Source organism: Lithobates pipiens, unplaced genomic scaffold, assembly GCF_037356315.1.
Source record: "Lithobates pipiens isolate NorthernLeopardFrog02 unplaced genomic scaffold, aLitPip1_a1.2 Scaffold_3, whole genome shotgun sequence".
Classification (NCBI taxonomy): Eukaryota; Metazoa; Chordata; class Amphibia; order Anura; family Ranidae; genus Lithobates; species Lithobates pipiens.
This window is the reverse complement of record NW_027507790.1, coordinates 39,090,141-39,112,312: the sequence shown is the minus strand read 5'-3', so window position 1 is coordinate 39,112,312 and position 22,172 is coordinate 39,090,141. Positions and strand designations below refer to the sequence as shown.

At 44.3% G+C, this 22,172-nt stretch overlaps 1 protein-coding gene across 2 annotated transcripts in view; it reads left to right on the top strand.

The window, feature by feature from the left end:
• The first annotated feature begins 433 nt into the window (after positions 1-433).
• Positions 434-22,172, top strand: part of SPPL3 (signal peptide peptidase like 3) — a 64,068-nt gene continuing 42,329 nt past the window's right edge. The window contains exon 1 of one of the 2 annotated variants that reach the window (XM_077461484.1): positions 434-726. In XM_077461484.1, coding sequence (XP_077317610.1) covers positions 704-726 — 23 coding nt within the window. In that variant the 5' untranslated portion in view covers positions 434-703. The remainder of the gene's footprint in view (positions 727-22,172) is intronic. The other variant, XM_077461485.1, reaches the window with a different exon arrangement.

Genomic DNA, 22,172 nt, shown 5'->3' with positions numbered 1-22,172 from the left:
AGCAATCAACAACCGCTCCACTGATTACAGAAGGACCAAAAGGAACAAGGACCAAACCTACCCAACATCCTAGCAACCTAACTACAGAAAGTATGTTGCCTCCACCTGATTCAGACTGGATGGCTGTGAACCAGCCCTGTCTGTAGAGTGACAACACTGCTGCACAATTTAATTGTAGAACAAAGTGATCAATAAAGCTTGTACAGGTCAGTGATAGAGAATGACAGACTGCAGGTCATGTTTATTTAGTCCTGAGTCCCACTCTATCAGTCTGCTTCACACGGTGAACATTGGATGGGAAGTGTTGTGCTGCGTGTGTTTATTTGTCCGCCGTGTGTGCGCACTTCTCCCAGTGACATCATGTGGGAGAGCGAGAACGCTCGCTACGCTCCGCCCACCTTGATCACCTGATGCACTTCTCTCTCTGCACGGCGCTTGCGCGTCTTCTCCGAAGCCGTCGGGAACGCGCGTGGTGTTCGCCAGTCACGAGCGCGCAGCCGCGGCCTCTTCGCCAGTGCAAGTTCGGTACCCGCTGGCCGTGTGTCATCTATGTGCCATGGGCTTACCTCTCCAGGACTCCAGCCACTCCGCACCGTGAGGCCCGGACGCCATGTTGTGTGAGAAGCTGCAGAGTCGCCGCTAGATAGAGCCAGGGCCTGAGCCCCGACCCCCCGGAGGAGCAGCAGCTGAAGCGGCCGCCGCCATGGCTGAGCAGACCTATTCGTGGTAAGGGAGGCCGGTGCTGGAGGAGGGGGGGATGGGGGAATATGTATGTGTGATGGAGGCTGGGCGGAGGGGACGGCCGTGCTTTGTTTGGGCCCCGGAGGTGGGATGGGAGGGGGATGTGTACAGAAGGTCGTTGTGGTCTCGGAGTCCCGGACAGGCTCGGCGGTGGTTTGTGAGGTGACCCCGGGCGGATGTGGTGGTGGAGAGTTGTGTGGGGAGGATGGGGTATACATCGTACTCATCGGCGGCCTGTGGATTGGATGGGGCTTCGGGGGGGATTCCTCGCCGATATCGCACGATAGATTTGTAAACAAAGGATGAATATGAATGGATCAACCGTCCCTTCTCCCAGGGGGTCTGCACTCGCACTGCTATGGAGGTGGATGGGCACAGGACACCCTGATCGGAGGGGGGCTGTGTTTTAGGGTGACCCTGGATGGCTGTAGATTTACTTCTAGAACCTGGAAACAATGTCTGCCTCCGGTGATGGTAAGCAGGTAATCCATATGGTGAGTGCAGATTTACCCCCCCCCCCCCATGTCCCATCACACAGGCCGACCCAAGAGCAGGTGCTGCTCATTGACATCATGGTTCTGTATTCTGCTTCTTGATATGTCCATCAGATCACATGGCTACCTACCCATCACAGGCAGTACCTGGACTTATCCAGGTTTCATTATTTTACTCTAACCACTTAAGGGCCAGAAGGATGACCAGGCCATTTTTTGCGATACGGCACTGCATCGCTTTAACTGACAATTGCGCAGTCATACGATTTTGTACCCAAACAAAATTGATGTCCCCCCCCCCCCCCACAAATAGAGCTTTCTTTTAGTGGTATTTGATCACCTCTGCGGTTATAAACAAAAACAGGCCATTTTGAAGAGAATTGTATTTTTGACTGTTTGCGATGTCCAAAAAAATAAAGTAAAACTAATTTCTTCATCAGTTTAGGCCAATATGTAGTCGTCTACATATTTGTGGTAAAAAATCCCAATAAGCGTATATTGATTGGTTTGCGCAAAAGTTATAGCGTCTCCAAAATAGTAGTTCGATTTATGGCATTTTATTTTTACTAGTAATGGTGGTGATCAGTGGGTTTTTACCAGGATTGAGGCAGACAGATCGGACACCAGACATTTTTGACACTTTTTTTTTTGGAGAACAGTGACATTACAGTAATCGGTGCTAAAAAATATGCATGGACGTTGTACTAATGATACTGGCAGGGAAGGTGTTAATACTAGGGGCGATCAAGGGGTTAAATGTGTTCCTCAGTGTGTTTACTAACTGTATGGGGGACTGTGTGACTGGGGAAACACAGATCCGTCTTCCTGCTTAGCAAAAAAACAGGATCTGTGTGATCTCCCCTGTGAGAACAGAGATTTGCCTTGTTTACATAGACTCTGCGGGTGGCCAGCAGACCTAAAGTCCGCTGACTGGCTCCCTCGCTGGCCTGTGGGAGCGCACGTGCATAAAAGCAAGATCCCGCACAGACGTACACCTATGCCGATTCGTGGTATTGTGCCACCTTGCCGCAGTATAATGGCAGCTGGTCGGCAAGTGGATTTGGTGTATATAAGTGTTGGTTGTTATATACACGCTGATGTATTTACCTTACCAGTATTGTTATATTTGGGTAGAGCGAGCAAGGGAGGTTCCTGACATCGTTCACTGGGTTGAACACAGAATTAGGGCCAGTTTACACCATATGCAGTCCCATGCATTTTCTGCATCAAAAACTCATGGAAAGTAGCTATGGTTTTCAGTGTCATGGTTCCCACAAGTGCTGGCAGTTCCAGAAAAAAAATAAAACGCCGCCTATGGATAGTAAAATTTATGTCATTTGTTGCCGTTGCACGGACTCGCACAATTTAAGCGTGACGTGTTTGGTATCTATTTACTCCACATGCCATCATCTTTTAAATATTACTAAACAATTGGGAATTATATTGTGTTTTCGTGCATTAAAATTCAAATAGGTGTATTTTTTCCAAAAATATTGCATTTGAACAACTGCGCACATACCGGGTGTTATAAAAATTGCAATGCCCACCACTTTATTCTCTAGGGCCTCTGCTTTTAAACATGTTTGGGAGTTTTATTTTTATTTTTTTTACATGTTATGGCTGCAGTTATTGGTCATAACCCCAGGATTGTTTGTTTTTTTTTTTTTTTTTTTTTCCAGCCGGCAGCTGACTTTCCCATGAAACCGGTCCTTCAGCCGCTGGAACCCTTTCAGGTCCCCCTTTCCACCGCTCGCCTGTGTTTCTTGGGCTTACCGTTTTTGCGCTAGAGAAACGATCTGTAGGTACGGCTGCTGGTCACAGAGGTGATAAGACTAGATTGTCTGTCTCTATGGCCTTGGAGGACCGGAGCGATGTCATGACATTGCTTCCGCCCCTTTTTTTTTTTTTTTTTTTTGACCCCCCCAGATCTCTCCATAAAGAGCACCTGTCATCTATTTCTTTTACAATGGATGTTTACATTCCTTGTTATAGGAATAAAAATGATCATATAAATAAGAAAATTGATGTTTGTGTGTAGAGGTTGCGCACACATATCTAAACGGTGTTTGCACTGCACATGTGAGGTGTGTCGCGAACGTTCGAGTGAAAGTAAAAATTCTAGTGCTAGATAAAGCGGGGTGATTTAAAAAACAAAACAAAACAAAAAAACTCAATTCACGATTCTAATCAAGGTGTTTTTTTTTTTTTTTTTTTTTTTATGGACACCGTGCCGGTCCTGAGGAACTGCAGGCAGGAGTTTTTAGGCGAGGCTGCGGCTTCGGTCCAGTCCGCGACGTCTGGCCTCGCGGACTAGGCCGAAGCCGCGGCCTCGCCTAAAAACTCCTGCCCGCAGGACCAACGTGGGGGTGAAAAAAATAAAAAAAAATCTATTTTCTTAAATTTTGAATCGATTTGACCTCTCAACTCGTTTCAAGATTTAAATCGATATTTTTTTCCCCAGCCCTAGTGCTAGACCTTTTTGTAATTCCTAAACCGATAACATGTAAAGATTTTTAAAGCGTCGCCTATGGGGGTGGTGGCACATTGCAGAAACTGATTATAGACCCCATTCTAATTCAGTGGGGAGTCAAAAGTGCAGTTCCTGCTGTACATATCAGGAGTTTACAGAGCTCTCGAAGTAATAAATTAAGGATTGAATCTCATGTTTGTTTTTATCTCATCTCATCTTTCCTTTCAGTTTTCTGGTTTATTCACAATAAATATACTTGCACACCCAGCAAATCCAGCGTTCTGTAGTGATCTGCCATTCCTCTGCTGCTCACCAGTTCCAGCTCTGCCTTTTCTTCTGACATCATCAGGAGGGGGACTGGCTCTAACTGTTTTTTGCCACTCACCCCCAGATGTTGCGCATGTGGAGCAGCATCCAGCCCTACAATAGCACATGTGTATTTTCAAATAAATGACACCTGGGATGCTTAATGTGGGTATCTTGAGGGGCTGCAGTTTTAACTCTCAAAAACCTGCAGCTCGCATGTTTTAATTTTAATGGGTCATGTTTGTCAGGGAGTGTTGCTCACTGAGCATGACAGTGGGGATAAATGTTGCTGTGGTACAAAGCTCTGCTGCTGTGGCATATGTCCACCCCTATCTGCTGCCTTTGTAGCATAAAGTGGTTATTTAGCCAATATAATAAAATTCTCCCACCCCCTCTGTAATATAACGATATGTGTCCCTATATGGGGCCGAGCACTGCCGCTGTCAGCCGGGGAGGAGAGAGAGCCGAAGAGTCACGTGAGCGCCGGGAGATGCACTAATATAGGTACTTATCGGCAGCTTTTTTTAAAGAGCACAGGGACACACATCATTATGTTGGAGGGGATGGGAGTTTTTTAATTTAGTTATAATAGCAGCAGAAGGTGCAGACGTGGGGAGGCAAAGCAGAGCTGTAAATGATGGAGGCACATACTGACTATGGTGCCAGGGCTCAGCTGCCGTGATAAACCGTGGTCAGTTTACAGAGGGGAGAGCATAGCCAGGCAGGATCAGCCAGGTTTTTTAGGTGATACGGGGGCCAAATTACACAGCACAAGCACTGTGCTGTATAACATGCTTTAAGTAGGTTTTTCCTGATACTAGTATCGGTATTGGGAGCGATACCGAGCATTTGTGCAAGTACTTGCACAAATGCTCCCGATGCCTTAGCAAATACCTGGGATTTGAGAGACAGGAAGTTGGCGGGGCGGAGAGCAAGTGGGCACAGCTGCATCATACATTGGGAACAGCGACCGGAGCTGTCACATTCGGTAATGGAAGGGACGGCTCCGTGTTGCTGTTACACCGTCAGTGCTTGAAAGTCCAGACGCCCATCTTGGTACACCCTGCACTCGGCCACAATATGCCAGCAGCGGACATTTTGTTGTGCTAAGCCCATATAGTTTGGGCTGGGTGTAACAAGATGTCCGCTGCTGCTTTATTGAGGCTGAGTGCAAGGTGTACCAAGATGGGCGTCGCAGAGGCAGCATAGAAAAATAAATCCTCTCGTGCCAGCCATCAATCAGTGCTCAGGGTGACATCTGTGCCCATCCAGCCAGTGTCACTGCCACCTATCAGTGCTGCATAATCGGTGCCCACCTATTGGTGCTCATCAGTCAGCACCATCTATCAGTTCCAGCCATTAGTGTATGCCACCTATCGGTGCCCATTAGTGCTACATGACATAAAAAAAAAAAAAAGAGGAGCCTATTCCCTTAAAGCTAGGGTTGTCCCAATACCACTTTTTTAAGACCAAGTACAAGTACCGGTATCTTTCCCCCCCAAGTACTTGCCGATACATTACTTATTTTTTTTTTAAATGTCATGTATTGGTATCGGCAAGTACTTGGGGGGGAAAAAAATACCGGTACTTGTACTTGGTCTTAAAAAAGTGTTATTGGGACAACCCTAGCTTTAAGGGAACAGGCTCTTCTTTTTTTTTTTTTTTTTCTTTTTTTTTTTTCCTTTGCACCTGCAAGGTAAAGGCATAGTGTCCTAGTATGCCTGAAAACTAAGCCCTCCAGCAATGTAATCGCTGGAGGCATTGTCCACCTTCACCTTTCTTCTTCCAGAGTCCGCAGACTCTGGCTGTGTGACTGGCTGGAGCAGCTATGATGGCACAGGTATTTGAAGGAACGCACAGGTGGCCGTTCTTTCAGAGGTCACGCTCCAGTGTCATTGGCTGCATGTAATTTTAATATCTCCTAAACCAGGGATCTTTAAACTATGGTCTTCCAGCTGTTGTGGATCTAAACATCCCATGAGGCATTGTAAGGCTCTGACATTCGCAGACATGACTAGTCATGATGGGAATTGTAGTTCCTGAACAACTGGAGGGCCATAGTTTGAAGAACCCTATCTTAAACTGCGCACGTTTAGGAGATATTTACAGTACCTATAGGTAAGCCTATAATAAGGCTTACCTATATGTACAAAGTATGCCTTTGAATTTACTTCCACTTTAAGGGTGTGGTGTTGGTGGAGGCTGTGAAAAGCAGTCGAGTTGCTATTTTTACTGCCCCCAAAAAGCAAGTGTAAACAAGGCCCGGAGGATAAAACGCCTTAACCAATTGTGCACGTAAAGAGCACGTTTTCAGTGATTGATGTGTTTCTTTTTTTATGCTCTTTAAGTTTATATATATATATATATATATATATATATATATATATATATATATATATTATATTTTAAATGTTGTACTGACTATTTAACTGTTTCTGAGATTCGTCTGTGTATTTTGAGTACATGGTGTAACAATATTTATAAACCTTTTTATATTGCTCGATATAGGCTGCCAACATAGTTCAACATATATTACTTTTGCAGATTGTTCTCAATACACTGGAAAATTTTGTATAGTAGAACATTTTTAGTATGTTTGTAGCAAAGTCTGTCTTCATCCCTTTTTATAATGTTTTTGTTTCATTTGTCATTCTTCTGTTTGTTTTTTAACCTTCATCTCAAGTATATCTTTTTCTAATAGTAGTTGTGTTTTTTATTTAATTGGGGAATGCTTGTATCTTCCTCAGTGGCAGAACCAATTACACAGTCCTAGGCAAACGTTTCACATTTTTAAATTTTTTTTCTGCACTAAAATATAACTAAAGGCTAAGCTTTTCTTTGAGGTTAGAGTGGAAAGGGGCTGGGATCACTCTCAGGATTTTGTTGTCTGTGTCGCCGGGGAGATTTGTTTATGATATCAATGGTAATGAAAGTGGGACGTAAATGTAACATTTCGAGTTTTCACCAGAACAGAAATGGAGGAAAAATCTTTCAGTGTGGACAATTTGTTCCTATGAATCGGACAAAATTGGGTGGGTGGCCCTGTTGGCAACATCCGGATCAACAAGTTGTTTACGCCCTCCCCATTCTACTTTTGTTGAAGCAGCTGGGTGGGGAAGTGTCGGCTGAGCAGAATCTGCATCTCTACAGGTGAAGGCACTGCTTGGGTGTTCTGGCAGAATAAAATAGAGAAGTCTGTGTGTTTCAACCTAAATCTGAACTTTGGCTAGGTGAAAATTCCTCCCTTGCAATGTTCCTGTGCCTGCACTGTACAGGTTAACTGCTTGTTTAGTGTAAGGGATAGTAACAGTACTTTTTGCTACCCGATCTTCCACTTCTCCCTGTAATGGACTGTTCTCGGCATCCAGTGCATGGCTATGATGATGTTGGAGGATGTTAGTTATGTTAGAGGACCTTAGCCCCCTGACATGAAGGGGACAAGAGGCTACAGCGATAGGAACAGCAGAGGAGCCCGTGAGATTGGAGGATCAGGTAAGTAAAACTGCTTTTCCTTTACCAAAGGGACATATTTAAAAAAAATTCTCATTGGTCATAACGGCTGATTTTTTTTTTTTTTTTTGTTTACTCAAATGAGCAATTCTCTGGATGATCGTAAACAAAGTGCAACTAGACATAGACTCTACATATGTGGAAAGTTGTCATCTGTCATTCAAGAATTTTCATTCCATTTTAGGCATTCTTGTTTTCAGTATGGGACATGGACACAGAAAAATATGAACCATCGTTTGTCTGATTTTCTGATAAGTGTACTCTGCTTAAAGCGGGAGTCCGCCTTTTTTTTTTTTTTTTTTTTTTTTTTAAAGCCAGCATCTACAAATACTGCAGCTGCCGACTTTTAAAATGGTGACACTTAACCGCCCAGCGTGGCCGCGATGTCGGCACCCGAAGCCGATCTCTCGATCGTCTCTCGGGTGCTGCCGCCGCCATCTTGGGTATGGGAATCAGGAAGTGGTGCCTTGCGGCTTAATTTCCCGGTTCCCTACTGTGCATGCGCGAGTCGCACTGCGCAATAAGGATGGTCCCCGCTGTCTCTGGGATCCGTGTTTCCCAGCAGGCAGTGGGGGACTTTCGGAAAGGGGTGTAGATTCTGCGGAAAGGGGTGTACCTTCTGCAGATAGCTATGCCGGAAGTGGGTGCAGATACCTGTACTGTACAGGTACCTGCACCCCCCTCCCCCCTGAAAGGTGCCAATTGTGGCGCCGGAGGGGGAGAGTATTCCAATGAGCGGAAGGTCCACTTTAGGGTGGAGCTCTGCTTTAAGATGTGGTTGTTGCATAAATTTTTTTTTTTTTTTTACTTCCTGCAGCCAGTAAGTCTGTTCATTTTTCAACTTCCAGCTTTTATGCAAAAGTGGCAGTTATCATTTCAGGTACTTGTATAGCGCCATAAATTTTATGCTGCACTTTACATATACATTGTGCATTCACACCAGTCCCTGCCCTCAAGGAGTTAACAAACTAAGGTCCCTAACTCGCATTCATACATATACTAGGGCCAATTTAGACAGGATTCAATTAACCTACCAGCATGTCTTTAGAGTGTGGGAGGAAACTAAAGTACCTGGAGTAAACCCATGTAGGCACAGGGAGAACATGCAAACTCCAGGCAGATGGTCAGGATGCGGTGGTCAGGATTCGAACCAGCAACCCTTTTTGCTGCTTGATGAAAGTGCTAACCACTGTGCTGGCCGGTTTGTGACAAACCATATACACACTGACAGAAGACGACTTGCTGAAGTTCACTTTGCATCGGAATGTGAAAGAAAGGGTGTTTAACCACTTCTATACTGGGCCTATTCTGGCACTCCTACATGTAAAATCCAATTTTTTTTTTACTTGAAAATTACTCAGAACCCCCAAATATATATAATTTTTTTTTTTTTTCAGCAGACACCCTAGGGACTAAAATGGCGGTCGTGGCAACTTTTTACCTTGCACAGTATTTGCACAACAATTTTTCAAACACTTTTTTTGGGGGGGAGGGGGGGGAGAGAGAAAGTTTCATTGATTTAAAAAAAAAAAAAAAAAAAAACTGTAAAGTTAGCCCAATTTATTTGTATATTGTGAAAGATGTTACGTCGCGTAAATAGATACCCAAATGTCACACTTTAAAATTGCGCACACTCAAGGAATGATGCCAAACTTCGGTACTTAAAATCTCCATAGATGACACTTTCAATTTTTTTTACAGGTTACATGTTTAGAGTTAGAGGAGGCCTAGTGCTAGAATTGCTGCTCGCACACGGTGATACCTCACGTGTGGTTTGAACAGCGTTTACGTATGTGTACGTTCGCTTCTGAGTGCGAGATACCGGGTACAGGGACGCTTTAAAAAAAAAAATTATTTTGCTATTTGTCATTTTTTTTTTTTTTATAACTTTTATTCCTATTACAAGGAATGTAAACATCCTTTGTAATAGGAATCGTTCTTGACAGGTCCTCTTTATGGAGAGATGCAGGGTCAATCAAAAAATTTAAGTTGCGCTGTTTAATTGATCCTTTTTAAGTGATAATAATACTAGTTATGTGACACAAACAAATTAATAAATGATCCTGTGAGAAGAGATTTGATGATACAAAATAATGCATTTAGTATAAAAAAAAATTCAAAATCACTATTGAGTCCTTGATGGAAAAGAGAGCCAAGAAAGTTCATATACTGAAACTGGTACAGCAATATATTCTTCCGCAGTGGCACACAAGCATAACTCCACTAGAAAAGTGCAAAAAGGAAACAGGATAGTGCCTCCACCTCTCTACGCTCTGCCGTTTACCAGCTGTAAACAATCTCCTATTACGGGAGATCAGATGCGCTTGTGGCTTATTCCCCCGCCTCGGGTCTCTATATAGTGCGCCAATGCTCCCAGCGTCCTCGCCAAATAAAAAGCCCCATACACAGATTCATTCAGGTCATTAAGATCCTGCCAGTATGGACCTCCACGTGTGTAGAGGAAATTATATAAATTGTCCCACTGAAGTGAAAAATAGGTTTCAGACTGTATATACACCGTCCAAGGTTGTCCATTTTCTCGAATTCTCAGGTGCAGTGTATTAAAATTGGACCAGTCATAGTTCCATTTACACCCAAAAGCGCCTCCTGTTCTCCCGTTGACTTGCTTCAAACCTGTGTATACCCCTGAAGGACCAAACAGCACTTCGGTCACCGATCCGTGATCCGAACGGGTCACCCTTTTCGGATCGCACACGCAGTGATCTGTGGAGCGCTCCTCAGCCTAGCTCCGGAGCGGTGGGCATCTTGGTGCACCGTCGGCCGTTTACAATGTGATCGCTCCGTCAAATGACGGATCAATCACTTGTAAACAAACTGGAGTCATGATGATACCGGTTCCTCTCTCCCCTCTGTGCACAGATCTGTACCTTGGAGGGGAGAGATCAGAAGGAAGCAGCTCTGCCGTACCCTGCCTTGCTCAGCCAATATTACAGTGGGGAGATTGTGGATATTACAGTGGGGGTGGTGGAATTTTCACAGGTTTTTGCAAATTCAATTATTTGCTGATCCTAAAAAGGATTTGTGCCTCTGATCTGAGAAATGATCCGATCCGTGAGTTTTTTTGATCTGTTGCACCCCTAACTTCCGTTACAAATTTTTTACGGAAATTTGGGAAGCATGAGATCGAAAAAAATCCACGATTTCATGCTTACCAGCTGCGATAGGGGCTTTGTTTACATCTGCAGCCTGGATGTGACGTCCTAACATTGTTCCCGGGCCTCCAACGGTCATAGAGAGGACTGGTCACCGGAAATCTCTATGGTCGTCATCCAGCAGCGGCACAGGAGAGCTCGGGCAAGCACTGGATGGCGGTGGGGGGTGTAAGGACGATCAAACGGCGGAAATGCCGATATGATCATTCTTATGGTGCATAGAATCGCTGGCTGAAAACAAGGATATCTGAATGATGCTAGTAGCTGCAGGCATCATTCAGATATTCCCATTGAAAGTCAAAGATGTCATATGACCTCCTTAGACAGGAAGTGGTAAAGTGACTGAACGTGGCATGGTTTTTGGTGCCAGTCGGACTGGTCTGAGTGTTTCAAAAACTGCTGATCTACTGGGATTTTCATGCATAGCCATCTCTAGGGTTTACAGAGAATGCTCCAAAAAATAGAAAATATCCAGTGAGGGGCAGTTGTGTGTATGGAAATGCCTTGTTGAGGTCAGAGGAGAATAGGCAGACTTGTTTGAGATGATAGGCAACAGTGACTCAACCAGTCATTACCACCAAGGTATGTTTAATACTGTCTCTGAATGCACAACATAAATCAAACCTTGAAGCAGATGGCCTACAGCAGCAGAAGACCACACCAGGTGCCACTCCTGTTGGCTATAAGCTACAATTCACACAGGCTCACCAAAATTGGACTATGTAAGATTGGAAAGAAATTGCCTGGTCTGATGAATCGTGATTTCAGCTGCAACATTCAGATGGTAGGGTCAGAATTTGGTGTAAACAACATGAAAGCATGGATCCATCCTGCCTCGTATCAACGGTTCAGGTTGGTGGTGGTTATGATGTAATTGTGTGGGGGGAAATTTTCTTGGCACACTTTATGCCCCTTAGTACCAATTGAGCATCATTTAAATTCCATGGCCTACCTGAGTATTGTTGCTGACCCTGTCCATCCCTTTATGACTACAGCATACTTATCATCTGATGGATACTTCCAGCAGGTTTATGCACAATGTTACAAAGCTCAAATCCTCTCGCCACTGGTTTCTTGAACATAACAATGAGTTCCCTGTACTCCAATGGCCTCCAGTCACCAGATCTCAATTCAATAGAGCACCTTTGGGATGTGGTGGAATGGGAGATTAGCATCATGGATGTGCAGCTGACAAATCTATAGCAACTGTGTGATGCTATCATGTCAACATGGACCGTAACTGAGGAATGTTTCCAACACCTTGTTGAATCTATGCCCTGAAGAATTCAGACCATTCTGAAAGCAAAAGGGGGACCAACCTGGTACTAGCAATGTGTACCTAAATAATTGGCAAGTGAGTGTGTGTGTATGTATATATGTAGTTTGTATTTAATTTGCAAGTTTATAGGTTATATGAACCCGCAGCTTGTAAAATAACCCATTCAGTTTAATATAGAAATGACAGGCCACATATTTGTGTGTATATGTATGTATATATATGCAGAAAGAGCAATACGCTGACCCTCCCAATGATTAGCTGTGCAGGATGGTGATTTCAGCACGTCTTGGCCATGCTACCCAAGGGTGTTTCCATTGTGCCTCAAGTAGAGTAGGTGCACCCTAAGACAGAAGTTTTCTACTGGCTAGATCACCAGGTGGAAAAAAAAAATGCAGGCATCACATTTAAAGAGGAGCTCCTTTAGTTTCATATTTAAAGTCAGCAGCTACAAAAGGGGAATCTGCTGCCTGTAGCTGCTGCCTTTTAATTAATGCACTCGCCTCTCCAGCGATGTGGTCACCTCTCCTTCCCATAACTGGCATTTAAACTGGGCACCTGGCTGCAACAGCTTCACAGCTGGGTGCGCACTGCACATGCGTGAGTCATGCTGCGCCTCTTGAATGGTTCAGCAGTATCATGGCACCTGTCGTCTCCCAGAAGACTGCAGGGAGGGAAGAGGAGAGGAGAACTTGGATCGCCTAGAGCAGGGCTCAAAATTCCTGAGATACTTGCCAGGCCCTAAGGGTTCCTCGGCCCCCTGCGTGGCAGATAAAACACAGCTTTTGAAATGAAAGCCATTATGTTCCCAGTGCTCTGATCATCCGAGCGGTGGCTCTTTCTTCCCCTCTGATCGCTGGGAGAAGGGCTCCCATACAGCCTGCCTGCCGGCAGTGCCCCCCCCCCCCCCTTCTCCCAGACAGCCCTTCCTTGCCAGCCCTCAAGATCCACTTGCAAAATGAGAGCAGGCGAGTGTAATTTTTGAGGGCTGGCCTAGGGTACCTGTCAAAACATAGTATCTGCTCCCAAAAAAGATTACTTTTGCGGGGGGGGGGAGTGCTTAAAGAGGAAGTAAACTCTCCCACTCTGATGCTTCTCTTCATTTAGTCCATTATAATAAGTCATTATCAGACTATAGCTGCTGTAATCCAGCCCAAATTGCATATTACTTTCTGTTTATAGAAACTTTAAAAAAACTTGTTTCCAGGGGTTAGGCAGCACCATCTTAAGTACTGTTTTCTGAGTCCACAGTGGAGTGTATTTCTGCCCTTACATTGAGCACTTCCTGTACTGTTAACCAAGCCTCCTTCTCAATCCAATGTTTCTATGGCAGCCCTGCTTCCCTGTTCATAGCTGACTTGTTTTATTTCATTTACTTGTGCCGATGTCTAATGTTTCTCTTTGTCAGTCTTAGCTTCAGCTGATAAGACTGCAGTAATGGCCAAGTTTACACTGCATGTGATGTCACATGGTGTGCAGGAGGAGGCTCTGAGTGATTATACAGCCTCCGTGGATTTCAGTGTTGTGCCGTAGGAAGTCCTGATGATAGATAAGCACATAGAGAATGTGCCGTAAATCAGGGGAGATCTGGGCATGCTCAGTGACTTCATTCTAAAGAACAAAAGGGATTACAACAATACTAAGCAAGTAAGGAGATATCTACAAGCAGTGTTCATTAGGGTTTTATTATGCTGATTTACATGGGACAAAGTTGTGGGGGAGGGTTTACAACCACTTTAAAGACGAACTTCCCCTTTTTGGGTGGACCTTCCGTTTTTAAGGATTAATAATCTGCAATATATTGCATTGTTTTGGGGTTTAACACTTTAAGCATTGATTGAACTGTAAAGGTTTATAAGACTTCTTTATATTGGGCATCTTTCTACAGTACTTGCTCATAAACTGTGTCTGTTGGGTGTGCAAGAAGACCTTCTCACATTGCGTTAAACAGGACATTCCTATAGCTACTTGTTTTCTGAGGCTAGGGAAGTGAAAGTGAAAGTGTGAATGGGAAGCCTTACCACAGCATGAGTCAACATACATGCAGTAGTAAAACAGCGCATGATGTGCTACCTACAGATGAAATGCAGGCTGCTTGCTGCTGGCACTGATTGTGTATTCAATACAAACCATTAAAGTGGTTGTAAACCCTTACAAACCACTTTTACCAACAGGTAAGCCTAGATTAAGGCTTACCTGTAGGTCCAAGAAATATCTCCTAAACCTATATGGTTTAGGAGATATTTGCCCGAAAACAGGCACCGCTGTCTACGGCGCATGCGCCGTAGACAGCGGCGCGCAGGCGCACTGAGCGCGGCATTCTCAATGACAGAGCTGCGGCACGTGTCGGCTCCCGTGCGCATGCGCGGGAGTGACGTCATCGCTTCTTCGCCGAATGACAGCGGCGGAGCTGCGAGACGCCACCAGCAAGATGGATGCGGCGGACTACAGGGGACAGCGGCTACTTCGCTGGCTCCTGTGTCAGGTAAGTGACACATAATGGACTACTATGCGATGCATAGTAGTCCATTATGCTTTGCCTTTGCAGGGAATGAAAGAGGAAGTAAACTCATCAGGGTTTACTTCCTCTTTAACATAAGTTTTGCTCTGCGCTTTTTATGTTAATGGTATGCATGCAGTAATCTAGCCTAAAAGAATTTAAGAACACATGTGCTTTGCTTCAAAATAGATGCTTACACTGGATTGTGAGAATTCACAAAAAATATATAGTTTTAAATACTGGTACCAGCAAATATACCCATTAGCAAGTGATGATTTGAAGTGGAACTAAAAGTGGTTGTAAAGCTTAGTGTTTTTCTTAGTTTTATAAAAAAAAGTCACAAAAAAAAAACGCATGACTGTACTTGCCTGCTCTGTGTAATGGTTTTGCGCAGGGCAGCCCCCATCCTCTTCTTCTTCTGGGTTCCCCAACGGCCTTTCCTCTTTATCGGGTGCCCCCAAGGAAAGCCGTACAAGCTGACACAAGGGAATCAAGATGACAGCAGGAGAGGACTGAGGATGACCTCACAAGGGAAGATGAGGGGGTGTATCTATGTATTTTGAAGACATTTATTTTCACCTGGTGATCCAGACAGTAAAGTCTGTTATCTTTCAACGTCCTTTATCAGACCAAGCTGTCTAGCAAGTGTGTCAGGGTCGAGACAAAGCTTTTAAAGCAGACCTTTACCCCTTGCACTAAAAATCGGCTTGCATTTCCTCATGACGTGAAATCATCTAACAGTGATTTAAAAAAAAAAAAGGACTTTGCTTACCTCTTTGTGTCCACTTCCTGATTTGTATGACGGCATTTGTTGCGTAGCCCCAGCCACACAGAGGCCCCCGCAGAAGGCTGCGTAACAAATGCCTTTGGGGAGATCCCGTACCTAAGCTGCAGGATCTCGCGAGAAAAAAAGTCTTGCGTGCTTCACTTTGCGCATGGGTAGTACAGCATTAAAGCGGTTTTGTACAGAAAATTGCAAGTTCATCTTATTCAAATGGCTTTGGAACATAGATGCAGTTATGACCATTGAGATAAAATAATATGCAGTATTTACCTTTTATTTTTAATGTTTATGCCGACTTCCAGGCTCTCCTCCCGTGGGAGTAGGCGTGTTTATCGGCTTCGCAATGGTCCCTGGGAACTTTTTTAGCTATTTCCCAGGAATCCGTGGGGGACACCGTCAAGCCGAAATTGCCATTTTGAAAGTGGGCAGGCAGCTCTATCAGCCATTACCACTATAGCACACGAGACAAAAGGAAGGAAAACAAAGAGGACACTCAATGAGCATGTGCGAGATGGAGCAGTGGATTCTGGGAGCTCAGCGTCATCGCATCCAGGAAGTAAATGCCTGTGGGCTTCAAACGCCCACAGTGAAAATGGAAACCGCTGGACTGCTTTTTTTAAAGTTTTCCTTAGCAATGAAATCGTCACGCCGGGGGTTAAAAAGACGCTGATCGTGGCTGCAAAGACACCATAGGAATCGCCCACCAGTGACACAGGTAAAAAAAAAAAAAAACTGCAGTGGAATCCCGCTTTAAACACGTTTGCTTTTGTAAAAAGATCCCCAAGTTTAAATAATAAAACCATTTATTTTTAAAAATAATCAGTGTAATGCTGTATGGCACATGCATGAGATGGGACACAGGACTTAATTCGCTCCATTGCACCCTTGCGCAGGGTAACATGCATACTAAAATGGTGGTTAGGGAGCAAGGATTGTTTTGGACTTTGAGGAGGTCTTCTTTAACATGTACACGGGTGATTACAGTGGTCAGCTTTTATTTATGTGAAACTTGTTGCTGTAACTGCCTAACTGGCCTGGGGCCTTAAGTAGTTAAGTCTATTTAAGCCCTCGTTCACACTGATCACTGCTTTGAAATTGTGCAAGTTCATCTGAACTCGCCGAATTTCAGTTGGGGGTGACTTGAAAGACATCTGTGCAGGTTCATGCACAGATGTCTATTGAAATTGCACAGAATCGCCAAAAGTAGTGCAGGAACTACCGTACTTTTGGAAATCTGTGCGGTGCAACAGTGTCGGCGTTGCTCCTATTGCTGGTAAATAGGCTCTGATTGTCATATCTCTTGTCAAATTGCGCCGATGTGAATGGGGGCTTAAAGAGGAAGTAAACCCTGATGGGTATTACTTCCTCTCTTGCTCGCTACAAAGCCTGCAAATGAAAAGCATAATGGGCTAGTATGCATTGCATACTAGCCCATTATGTGCCACTTACCTACAAAAGAATCCAGCGATGTCCCCCTGTGTAGGCAGCATCCAACTTCTGGCCCCTCTTCCTTCCGGGCCTCAGACTCCGGCTATGTGATTAGCCGGAGCAGAGTGACATCACTCCCGCGCATGCGCCGTTGGGATTTTTGGCGGACTACAAGTGAAATATCTCCTAAGCTGCACACGTTTAGGAGGTATTTCCACTGCCTATAGGTAAGTCTTATTTTAGGTAGAAGTCCAAAAAGTGGGTTTACAACCACTTTACTCTGCCAGCACACCTAAAGCTGGTCGTACACTAATTGAAATTTGGATGGTTCAGCAGGGACTGGCTTCATTTCAATGTGTGTATCAGTCCCCGCTCAACAAAATTTGATTTTAATGCAGCCACTGATCAGTGTATTCTGCAAGCTGCAGGAGCCACTTGTTTGGATCATCTGGCTGGAAAAAAGTGTGTGGCCAGCTTAACATTACCCTCTCCACAGGTTGACAGTGTTACTGTCCTAATGTGCCTACGTTGCTCCTTCACCCAGAGTGGAGACCTCCTAACACGAGAACTGTTGCTGGCTGGATCATCAAACAAAAATAAAGCTAAAACAGCAGCCACCACATTTAAGGATTGGTAAACTGCAGTACATTACATTTTTGTTTTGGAGTTTACAACCACTTTAAGGTTAACCCTAATTTCTTAGGCTCTTTGAATAGAAAGCTTTGTTTTATCACTTGGCAACAGCAGATTTTATAAAGTAGTCCCAGCCCATGTGTGTCACAGGGTGTTAGATTTGTTGCACAAACTATGAAAATGTTGTTTGATGTGTAAATCGAGCTAAGCTGTAGGTGGGACGTCTTATTAACATAAATGCAGGTAAATGGGGAGTAGCTGTTCTGTCATCTCTTTAAAAGGAAAAAAAAAAAAAGAAAAGCAGTTCAGTAGAAAGGTGGGTACGATTGTAAGGGTGAGGCAGACGTCATCAGTGGGTTATAGAAGTGTGATGTGTACTGTTTTGAAAGGCTTAGAGCTTTGAAATGTCATGTGTCTGTTAATTTTAACTTGTCAAAACTTTTGTTTATGTATCTGTTTCATAAAGTGTAATATTAAAGTAGGTCTAAACCCTTAGGGCCGGTTCACACAGCGAGGCGCGGCGAGGCGTCTCCGACTTACCTCGCCGCGACCTGCGGGGAGCTCAGCGGCGACTTGCAGAGGACTTCTGTATAGAAGTCAATGCAAGTCGCCCCGAAGTAGTACAGGAACCTTTTTTCTGAGTCGGAGCGACTCGAGTCGCTCCTCTCAGAACGGTTCCATTGTACAGAACGGGGGCGACTTGCGGAGGCGAGGCGAGCCGTGTCGCCTCGCCTCGCTGTGTGAACCGGCCCTAAAAGCGTTTATTACCACAACACTTCATATTCCTGATATGTGCCTGATGTACTTGTATGAGAAAGGTATCCTGTTCTTTGTATTGCTTCCTTTGTGTGAAATCCCTGGTGATCCTGCCAGTCCCTCTGCTTTCCTATTACACTGACCACTCTAAGCAGGAGAACACATTGTGGTCAGTTCTCCAGCCATGCTGAGAACTGTTTTTCCTCCTTCAATGATCAGACTAAATGACACGCTCACCCTGCACAGCCATTCACTGGGTAGCTCAGTGTTCTGTTTCTTCTCCTCCAGCTCTTATGTAGCTGAGAACAGAAGGAATGTGATGGCTTATATAAAAAAAAAACACAACACACACACACACATTATAAATACCCTCCTTTTTTTTTTTTTTTTTTTTTTACAATTCCTAAATTGGTATGTATCATAAACAATTGCTTTGCTTTCAGATTTTAATTTTAATTTTAATTTTCATCTGTGCTGCTGATCTTCCTTCTTTCTGCTCTCTCAGGGTGGGCTGTTATATATGTTATATTTGGTATAGTCTCTACATTAAACTGATGTGACATAAGAGAGCAATTGGGAAGCAGGGACAGAGCATTGTCCTCTGAAAAAAAAAGGTGCCTAAACAAGGACCTCTATGGCAGGATTACCAAGTATTATGTAAATTACAAAACCGTAAAAATATTGACAATAACGTGATGTTAGCATCTTTTTTTGCTGCTGGGTCAATTTTTATATTTAAATTCACCATTTTATTTTTATTTTTTTAATTTTGCATTTTTGTTATAAATTTACTTTGGCCAAATCTACATCAGTAAATTAAAGTGATTGTAAAAAACCTGCAAGATAGAGGCATAATTAGCTGGTATGCATCGCATACTAGCTCATTATAACCGTACATAAGATTAAAACTATTTCAGCAGTCCCCGTACACTGCTGTGACCAGTGACATGTCTCCCGGACTTATTTCCAGGTCCACAGGCTTCGGCGCTGTGATTCCTCAGAGCCGCGATGAATTCCCTTCTGCGCATGCTCGCAGCAGCCGCCGGTCACAGCACAAGCAAGCTATTTCTTCACTGCGCATGTGCCGATGAAGTCGGAACATGCGGATACAGTGGATATCTCCTAACCGCTGTACATTTAGGAGATATTCACGGTACCTACATGTAAGCCCTATTATAGGCTTACCTGTAGTGAAAACTGGTGCAACAAGGTTTACAACCACTTTAATGCTCTTTAATTTTAGTGTGCACAAACACCATATTGTTTTTCCAGTTAGTAAAATAAAACCGTCTTTATTAGGGTTGTCCCGATACTAGTATCGGTGCTGATAGCGAGCATTTGTATGAGTAATTGTACTCGGGCAAATGCTCTGATGCCTAAATCCGATACTTGGGCAGTCAGGGGTGCTCCTGTCCCCCACCGTGCTCGATCTGACAGGATGGAGAGCGGAGGAAGGATCCCTTTTCCGAATGAACAGTCAGTGATCACGGACTGTCCATTCATAACTGAGCAAGTAACTGTGTTAAAATGTCTACGTTTTATGAATGGAGAGTAGCCTCTGTCTCCTTGCTATTCATCTTCAGCGCAGCTGAGGCTGCACACAAAGGGAGTGGTAAATATGTGCCCTTAGTCCCTTTCACTGTCTCAAAGGGGAGATGTTGGGTTAAAAAAAACACACACCGTCCACTTCCGCCCCCCAAAAATAAAGCATTGCAAAAAAAAACTAATAAAAAAAAAATTGTCCCTCCGAAGAATATAAACTGTTCAGGACAAAAATGTTAAATGTTAAATGTGACTATTTGCTCTGTGGGAACCAAAGAGACAATTTAATTCTCTGTTTATATGAACTTTCTTTAGCAACGTGTAGATCATTTTTATTTGTGTACCATGTGCAAGACTAATTACATCAAGAGTTCATCACCGGCGGGCTGCTGTTCCTCTTTCAGAGGGGGAACTTCCTCCTGTCTGGTGGCAGCGCCCTCTAGTGGACAGCGCCACGCAGGCGCACTATCGCCGTTGGCTGCATGCCGCTGCTAACAGCGATATGCTGTTAGTGGCGGCTCCTGTGCACATGTGCAGGAGTGACATCATCGCTGCTCTGGCGCTGAGTGGCAGGAGCAGCGATACCCGGAAGAAGATGGACGCTCTGGACTACAGGGGACAGTGGGGACATCGCTGGCTCCTATGTCAGGTAAGTGACACATAATGGGCTACTATGTGATGCATAGTAGCCCATTATGCTTTACCTTTACAGGGAGACGAAGAGGAAGTAAACCCATCAGGGTTTACTTCCTCTTTAATACAAGCATGCTATTGGGTGTCAATATAGCAAGCAGAAAGTGGCCTGGCAGAAATGGAATGCATATATAACGGGACCCACAGAGTAGAAGTGAGACTAGTGTTCACAATGCAGGAGGAGCACAGTAGTGATAGAGAGGAGACGAATATTGATTACATCTCTACTAATTTATCTTTATTTCTTTACAGCTGCCCCTAGCAGCCAATCAGATTGTATTTGTTGTTGGCCTTTTGCAAATCGGGAGATTAATTTAAATGTCCTTTTTGAATTATGGCAGGATAAATGTTTGGATGAAAATTCTATCTGGACTTTTTTTGTTATCAGTAGATGTAATGTTTGTTTGGTGGTTCTCGGCTCCTGAAAGAAAAACTCCACTTTACCAAACACAAAATGTGATCTAAACTGGCAGATCAGTAGGCTGTTTATTACAAAGCTTGGTCAGCCAACCCACCTTTCTGAGGTTGCTGTATGTGTAAAGCCCCATACACACTATCAGATTTTCTGCTGATTTTTTTTTTCCTTCAAATTTACCAAAACCATATAATATGAGGTCAAACCTTAAGATTTTCAATTTGTATGCAATCAGGCAGGCCCTTCCACTACATGGTTTTGGTAAATCTGAAGGAAAAAATCAGCAGAAAATCTGATAGTGTGTATGGGGCTTTAGCCTACCTGGTGGCTGAAGAAAAAGCCTGTTTGCATGCCTTCAGTTTCTCTTGCTCTTTAACCCTGCAGCAGGTATGTAGAACCCCTATAGCAGTAAACTTTGAGTGCAAGTTTAGAAGACAAGCTACACAACTATGGCAGGCCATTGTTACCAACACGCACATTGTTCAGGGCCTGTAAACATGACAGCTAGAGGTCTATTTTTAAAGCAGGGAGAGTGACTGACAATCACTGGTGAAGAATCAATCATTCCCCTTCAAAACACCTTCACTGGGATGGTTCTCTTGCATTATAACTAGACCCCTGAATCATGTAAAGTAAAGTATTTATACTGCATTTCCCTGTTTGCAGCATCAGTTTTGTGTAATTTCAGATTTTTTTTTTTTTTTTGTGTGTAAACTCCATCTTTATGCATGTACATGTTATAGGAGATTTGAGGAACACAGTAGATAATAGCCAAAAATATTAGTAGGTAGCCATTTCCATTTGGACAATGTTACCATGGAGCATCATAGACATACTCTTGAAAGAATAGGCCTTGGTGAAACACAAACTACCGTATATACTCGAGTATAAGCCGAGATTTTCAGCCTCTTTTTTGAGGCTGAAAGTGCCCCCTCGGCTTATACTCGAGTCGCCGCTGTCTGACTGCTCGATCAGCGTATCGAGCAGACAGACGGCGGACATTAATTTTCAAAAGCCGCGCCTCCTTCTCCGCCTCCGCCTGTGATAGGCGGAACACTGAATTTCCCAGCAGTCAGTGTTCCGCCTATCACAGACATCCGCTCATTCTCATACTACGGACGAGTATGAGAGGATGTCTGTGATAGGCGGAACACAGGCTGCTGGGAAATTGAGTGTTCCGCCTATCACAGGCGGAGGCGGAATTTTGAATTGTAGAATGGCCGCCGAGAAGAGCGGCGATCCATCGGCACGGGACGGAGGAGGCACGGCACGGCACGGGACGGAGGAGACACGGGACGGAGGAGGCACGGCACGGGGGAGGCACGGGACGGAGGAGGCACGGCTCGGGACGGAGGAGGCTCGGGACGACGGCGGCTCGGGACGGAGGCTTGGGACACAGGTAGGCTGGACACACACACAAGGCTGCACGGACACACACACACACACACACA